The sequence below is a fragment of the Rhinopithecus bieti genome, unplaced genomic scaffold (assembly GCF_001698545.2).
Source record: "Rhinopithecus bieti isolate Rb0 unplaced genomic scaffold, ASM169854v2 scaffold_24392, whole genome shotgun sequence".
Classification (NCBI taxonomy): Eukaryota; Metazoa; Chordata; class Mammalia; order Primates; family Cercopithecidae; genus Rhinopithecus; species Rhinopithecus bieti.
This window is the reverse complement of record NW_016812542.1, coordinates 3047391-3054865: the sequence shown is the minus strand read 5'-3', so window position 1 is coordinate 3054865 and position 7475 is coordinate 3047391. Positions and strand designations below refer to the sequence as shown.

Here is a 7475-nt window from a genome sequence, read left to right as displayed (position 1 = left end):
TTCCGACTCTTTTCCACCAGTCCCAGCCCACTCGATTACGTAAATTCTTCCAAATTCCTAAACGCGCCCCTCCGTCCAGAACCCGCCCAGAACCCGCCCAGTCCCGACCGGTTCCGAGATTTACCGCCAGCCCAGAGCCGGGCGGGGGCGTGGAAAACGCGAGGAGCCTTCCCGCCCCTCTCCTCATCCCTCCCTCCCAAGCCACTGCCGGCTCCAGCCGAGCTCTGCCCCCACGGTGGCCCCGCCTCCCCACCGCCCGGAAAGCGGGCTGCGGCCCCCTCCCAAAACCCGGAGAAGTGGATTCTGCGCTCCGCTCCGCACCACCAGTCCCGGGCCGCAGTCCTGACCAGCGGGTCAGGGCTTGCCTGGCGGAAGCCTGGCCTGGAGCCTGGAAGGGGGAGCCGGCCCGAGCGGGAGCGGACGCGGCCTCAGGCCTGCGCTGGTGAGCGTGCCCCGGAAGCCCGGGCCCCTGGCCGTCCTGCTGCCCTTTCTCCTGGACCCCGGCCGCTAGGCCGCGGCGGGAGAACGGCTGCCTCTGCGCGGTCCCCCTCGCGTCCTTACAGTTCCCCGTGTCCCAGGCCTCTAGCCGGAACCGGAGCCCCGCCCGTCTCTTAGCAGCTCCATGACGTGAAGCGCCTCGGGGTGCGGTGCCGCCGGGCGTGGGTGGGAGGCAACGCCCGAGGGGAGGGCCCGCCAATATGCGGGGGTGCGGGGGGCGTTGGCGAGAATTGGAGGTTGCGCCGCTGCCCGCCCGCCCAGCGGGAGCACGTTCCCTTTCGCCATTGGAAGACTTTTGAGTTCCAAGCTTTTTCTTGCTCACTTTTTCCTGCCGCTGCCCGCAAGCCCACGTACAGTTGCATTTCTTTTGGAATTTTTCTGGAAGTTGGAATCTGGCAGTTTAAACAAAGAATTTTTGTAAGAAGAACATTTGTTAGGATATTTGATAGTCCCCAGATTAGGTTAAAAGTCTTCCCAATCACTGTAATTTTGCAAAGTTATGTTTTTGGTGTAAATAGGTATAGATCAGGGTTGATGAAAAAAATCAAACTCAGAAAAATATTTGAAGAGATTTATTTTGAGCCAAATACAAGCGACCATGGCCAGTGACAGTCCTCAGGAGGTCCTGAGAACATGTGCCCAAGGCAGTTGGGGTACAGCTTGGTTTTATGTATTTTAGGAAGGCATGAGACATCAATCAAATACATTTAAGAAATACATTGGTTTGGTTTAGAAAGGCAACTCAAAGCCGGGGCTTCCAGGTTATAGGTAAATGTAAACATTATCTGGTTGACGGTTGAGGTTATAAAAAAGAATGTTCAGCTAAAGTTAAAGGATTGTGAATACCAAGTTTTATTGTGCAGAGGAAGCTCTTAGATAGCAGACTTTAGAGAGAGCAGGTTGTAAATTGTTTTATATTGGACTTAAAAGGGTTCCTGGCTCTTAGTTGGTTATCTCCTGGATCTGGGAAGGAAGGAAGGAAGGAAAACAAAGAGGGGAAGGGAATTCTCTATAAAATGCGGGTTTTTCCTACAGCAGACTTTGCAGGGGAGTTTTAAGGTATGGCAAGGAAATATATTTTGGGGTAAAACATTTTTATTTTCTTCCTTGTTATGCCAGAGTCAGATTGGAAAGTAAGTCACTATGTACTGGGTTAAATAAAACCCATCTGATAAGAATTGATGGTTTATAGGCCATGACTCTCCAGACCCCTTAGAAAGGAATTTGGGTAAGATAAAAAATTAGAGCTTAGTCCTCATATGGTTGAGAGTTTGTGCTCTGGATCCAGAGTGCCAGGGCTGTAACACTTAAGAATTGTGCGAGCAAGGCCGGGCGCGGTGGCTCAATCCTGTAATCCCAGCACTTTGGGAGGCCGAGACGGGCGGATCACGAGGTCAGGAGATCCAGACCATCCTGGCTAACACGGTGAAACCCCGTCTCTACTAAAAACTACAAAAAACTAGCCGGGCGACGTGGCGGCGCCTGTAGTCCCAGCTACTCGGGAGGCTGAGACAGGAGAATGGCGTGAACCCGGGAGGCAGAGCTTGCAGTGAGCGGAGATCGCGCCACTGCACTCCAGGCTGGGCGACAGAGCGAGACTCCGTCTCAAAAAAAAAAAAAAAAAAAATTGTGTGAGCCTGGACAAACCACTTAATTTCTAAGTGGCTCAGTTTCTTCTAAGTGTGTATAATGTGTTTTATACACACAAACACACGATTTTTCATTATGCTATGTTATGTATATTACTATATTATTTTTCCATTATGCTATATGTATATTAGTCTATGTAATCTACATAGTATAGCATAATGAAAAAATATCTGTGCATATATATTAGGTAATGCTAACCGCTTTACATGGTTGTTGTGAAGATTAGGTGAAGCATTGTGCTTGGCATATAATAACAGTGTTACTTATGAAAATAGCATTTTCTCTGTGATTTGTGATTTTGATTTTAAAGATTTTAATTGTGAAGTATTTCTCCTGTTTTCTTTTTTGATGCTATCATAGAAGGATTTACCCCAAAATTTCTATAATATCTGATACTTAAAAGTGCGAATAATCAGTAAACGGAAATAGGCCATGTGTACAAGGCTATGTTGAGCGGTGTGCAGTGTTTCAACACTGCTATGTGTGAGGAAGAGGACTCCATCTCTTCATCAGTGGAAGCTGGCGAATGGAAGAAAAGCTTGATATAAAGAGTGTCATGATGTCCACTGTTCCTTTCAGGCATAGCCGCAGGATGCTAGGCTGATTCTGTGATAATCACATGGTACTTTATTTATTTATTTATTTTTTGAGGTGGAGTCTAACTGTGTCGCCCAGGTTGGAGTGCAATGGTGAAGTCTTGGCTCACCGCAACCTCTGCCTCCTGGGTTCAAGAGATTGTTCTGCCTCAGCCTTCCGAGTAGCTGGGAATACAGGCACATGCCTGGCTAATTTTTGTATTATTAGTAGAGACGGGGTTTCACCATATTGGCCAGGCTGGTCTCAAACTCCTGACCTCGTGATCCCAAAGTGCTGGGATTACAGGGGGTGAGCCACCACGCCTGGCCATTAATCATATGGTGCTTTATATGTAACTTTATTAATGGTACAATAAATCTCATTATATAATTTCCTTAACAGAATATTGAAGGATGTTTGTTCCAAGATCTTTAAAAATCAAGAGGCATGCTAATGATGATGGCAAAAGTTGTGTGGCTAAGATAATTAAATCAGACCCAGAAGACCTTCAGTTGGACAAAAGCAGAGATGTTTCCGTTGATGCTCTAGTTACAGAAGCAACCGCAACACCAGACAGGCACAGCAGCGAATCATGCCCTTTCCCCAGCCCAGGTGGCCAGTTGGCAGAGGTTCATTCAGTAAGTCCTGAGCAGGGTGCGAAGGACAGCCATCCTTCTGAAGAGCCTGTTAAATCATTTTCCAAAACACAGCGCTGGGCAGAGCCGGGGGAACCCATCTGTGTTGTCTGTGGTCGTTATGGAGAGTATATCTGTGATAAGACAGATGAAGATGTGTGTAGTTTGGAGTGTAAAGCGAAACATCTTCTGCAAGTTAAGGAAAAGGAAGAAAAATCAAAACTCAGCAATCCACAGAAGGCTGATTCTGAGCCAGAGTCTCCACTGAATGCTTCCTATGTCTACAAAGAGCACCCCTTTATTTTGAACCTTCAGGAAGACCAGATTGAAAATCTTAAACAGCAGCTGGGAATTTTAGTTCAAGGGCAAGAAGTCACTAGGCCCATTATTGACTTTGAACATTGTAGTTTCCCTGAGGTCTTGAATCACAACTTGAAGAAATCAGGCTATGAGGTGCCAACCCCCATTCAAATGCAGATGATTCCTGTGGGACTTCTGGGAAGAGACATTCTGGCCAGTGCAGATACTGGCTCAGGAAAAACAGCTGCTTTTCTTCTTCCTGTTATCATGCGAGCTTTATTCGAGGTAAGTATTAATAATAGAGTTCACATGTGTTATTCTTGGAAACAAGTGAGGTATTTACCAAGTTTCATTCTTAACCGTATTAAAATTGCAAACTAAAACTAAATATTTGGAATTTTAGTCACTAGTGCCTGTAGTGATTTTGCTTCTGATAGTAGTTTGTACGAAAACATAATTTCAGGAAATTTTTCTTGTATTATATTGAACCAGAGATCTCTTTATTGAGGATCTAAAACTTGCTTCCTTACAAAACATTTTGTTTTAACAGTTTTCTGTTAACAGAATAAACTTTGGATTTGAGGGGGAAAAGATCCAGCTGACCAGACGAGCAGCAGTTTATACGTCAGTTTAGTCTCCTTGGATTTTGTATTTCGAAGAAACTGATTTATACTGAAGGTGGAACACATCATAGAGTTTCAAAATACGCTTTTTTTTTTTTTTGGAGACCCTCGAGTTTCACTCTTGTTCCCCAGGCTGGAGTGCAATGGCACAATCTCGGCTCATTGCAACCTCTGCCTCCCAGGTTCAGGTGATTCTCCTGCCTCAGCCTCCTGAGTAGCTGGGATTACAGGCATGCGCCACCACACCCAGCTAATTTTGTATTTTTTGTAGAGATGGTGTTTCTCCTTGTTGGTTAGGCTGGTCTCGAACTCCTGACCTTAGGTGATCCAACCGCCTCAGCCTCACAAAGTGCTGGGATTGCAGGCGTGAGCCACCGCACCCAGCGTCAAAATATACTCTTAAATGTGATCTATGGTTCATCTTAAAATAATCACTACCATACCTTACTTGTTAGTTTATAGTGTATAGAGCACTTTCACATATAATTAGTTTAACAAACATTTTGAGTAATTACTGTTTCCCAAGTACTGATGAACTTGTGAAGTATGAAGTATGGCAGAAAGGGAAGTAAGTAAAAAATGTGGGCAAGGCGGGGCACAGTGGCTCACGCTTGTAATTCCAGCACTTTGGGAAGGCGAGGTGGGTGGATCACCTGAGATCTGGAGTTTAAGACCAGCCTGGTCAACATGGAGAAACCCCATCTCTGCTAAAGGATACAAAATTAGCCGGGCGTGATGGCGCATGCCTGTAATCCCAGCTACTCGGGAGGCTGAGGCAGGAGAATTGATTGAACCCCGGAGGTGGAGATTGCAGTGATCCGAGATTGTGCCATTGCACTCCAGCCTGGGCAACAAGAGCGAATTTCTGTTTCAAAAAAAAAAAAAAAAATGTGGGCAAAGAGAGGAAAGATAAAGGAGAAAAAAATTGGAAAACTAAAGAGTAGTAGAAGATAGTGTGAGGAAAACAAAGTGCTAGATTGTTTAAAATATAGGTCACACATGCTGGAAGACCAAAATAGAGCCATAAAGCCCGAAATAGGATGTGGGTATATATGTAAGTTATATGGACAAAGAAAGAAGTGAATCCACAAGAAAGCTAAGAGGGAAAGACCAAGGGTAGCATGCCAGCTTTTACCAGATTTTCATGGTGACTATTGGGTTCTCTCTTCAGAGGAGGATGACTGTAGATTACAGAATCCAATGAACTAGGAGCAAACCTTCAGTTTTCTCACCTTGGTTACTGTGGACACCTCTCCCCAGCCCCAATTTTGATCTTTCATTGTATTCTGTGTTATGTGAGAAATGGATTTAATTTATGATGGTTTTGGAGGAAAAAAGTCTGCAGCAAGCAGAAGGCAGGAGGACTCATATCCAGTTGGGAACACTTTAAAAGGGCCATGTTCCTGGAATCCTTGTGAAGATTTAGTTCATATCAGCAGGAATTAATTGCTGGTGTTTTAAACTTGTTTTCACATCTTTGCAGAGCAAAACTCCATCTGCACTCATTCTTACACCAACCAGAGAGTTAGCCATTCAGATAGAGAGACAAGCTAAAGAATTGATGAGTGGCCTGCCACGCATGAAAACCGTGCTTCTTGTAGGGGGCTTACCCTTACCCCCACAGCTTTATCGTCTGCAACAACTTGTTAAGGTAAGCACTGATTTCATACAATGTCTTCGAAAAGTTTTGTAAGCAATACAGGATCTAGAGTTATTTTCCCCCTTGAAGAACTTTTAAAAGTGTGATTGTAGAGAGCCTTTAAATTCTTACCAAGTAAGCCTTAGGGTTGTTTTTGTTTTTTAAGTTTGTTTTATATAGGAAGGGAAAGAAACACAATTTATTGAGTGCCCGTTATATGCCAAAGGCTGTTGAATGTTCTCACATGCATTATCTCATTTAAGCATCACATTTACTTCTGAAGGTGGGTTGGCATAATCCCTAGTCCATGTTTTATAGTTGAGAAGTTGAATCTCAGAAAGGTGGGGTTTATCTAAGGATCTATAGCTAATAAATAGTAGTTGCAAAATTGATACCTTGATTTACCTGTCTTTCCTCCTTCCTTAGCCATGCTGTTACGCGTAGTCTGTATTTTCTGATAAGTAAAAGTATGTAAAAGCAATGTGGTCTGGTAGCTGCATGGCCATAGATAAGTTACTTCACTTCCGTGGGCTTCAGTTTTCTTAAGTTTGAATGGGTGGCTGAAGATACCTGCCTTTAAAATGAAAATGTTTAATGGAAGGTTTGGCACAGATGTTGACCAATCAAAGTAGACTGCAGCTTTGGTGCAGGAACTGGGTCCTCGAGGCCCCTTGGTGTTCTGGGCATTAACTGTTATAGTTAACTGGGGTGGTAGGGAGGCCCTGGCGACCCAGGGGAGGAGCTAGGTTGGTGGGGAGGCCCTGGCAACCCAGGGGAGGAGCTGGGTTGGCAGGGAGTTGGGGAAGGGCACTCCAGGGGCTGGGGCAGCAGTACCAGCTGGGATGAAGCTCCTGCAGTATTGGACAACTTCTATGGGTGAATATCAGCCTTTCATGTTGGAATCTTTTGAAGGTCAAATCAGATGTATCTGACAGATTTAAAGCCTATAAAATGTTGTTTTAAGAAATTAGAGGCTGATAATTAATGGGATATTGGATCAGTGCTTTTTTAAGGTGGACCTCCAGTATATAAAACAGATAAAGGTGGTATCAATACCAAATTATAAATTCAGCAATATGTATTTATAAAGTAAACAATACAAGTATTTTTGATGGGCATCAAATTTGAAGTTGGGTTAATGGCATTTAACTGCAGTCTCATCAACCTCTGCATTAAATTTATTTTCATTGCAAAGAATGGATAACATTATAATTCAAATGGATAAGTAGCTGCGAACTTCTAACAGCTTTTAAACTAAGGTTGCATTCCAATTCTTAAAAAAAAGTATGTTAACATATTGGTATTAGTCTCCAGTTACCCAGGCTGGAGTGCAGTGGCACAACCTCTGCTCACTGCAACCTCTGTCTCCCGGGTTCAAGCGATTCTCCTGCCTCAGCCTCCAGAGTAGCTGGGACTACAGGCGCCCACCACCATTCCCAGCTAATTTTTGGTATTTTTTTTAATAAAAAAATTTTATTCATAAGATACTATAACAGCCCCTATTACAATAAGAGAAGTAGAAACATGTCTATTTGTTTTTTTTTTTGTATTTTT

General features: G+C 44.1%; 1 protein-coding gene across 3 annotated transcripts in view; it reads left to right on the top strand.

Annotated features, from left to right (window-relative positions):
* Positions 1 to 238: 238 nt before the first annotated feature.
* The window catches only part of DDX59 (DEAD-box helicase 59), a 26058-nt gene continuing 18821 nt past the window's right edge, over positions 239 to 7475 (top strand). For 2 of the 3 annotated variants that reach the window (XM_017896593.1, XM_017896591.1), the window contains exons 1-3: positions 239 to 442; positions 3127 to 3944; positions 5766 to 5933. In XM_017896593.1, the coding sequence (XP_017752082.1) occupies positions 3138 to 3944; positions 5766 to 5933 (975 nt within the window). In that variant the 5' untranslated portion in view covers positions 239 to 442; positions 3127 to 3137. The other variant, XM_017896592.1, reaches the window with a different exon arrangement.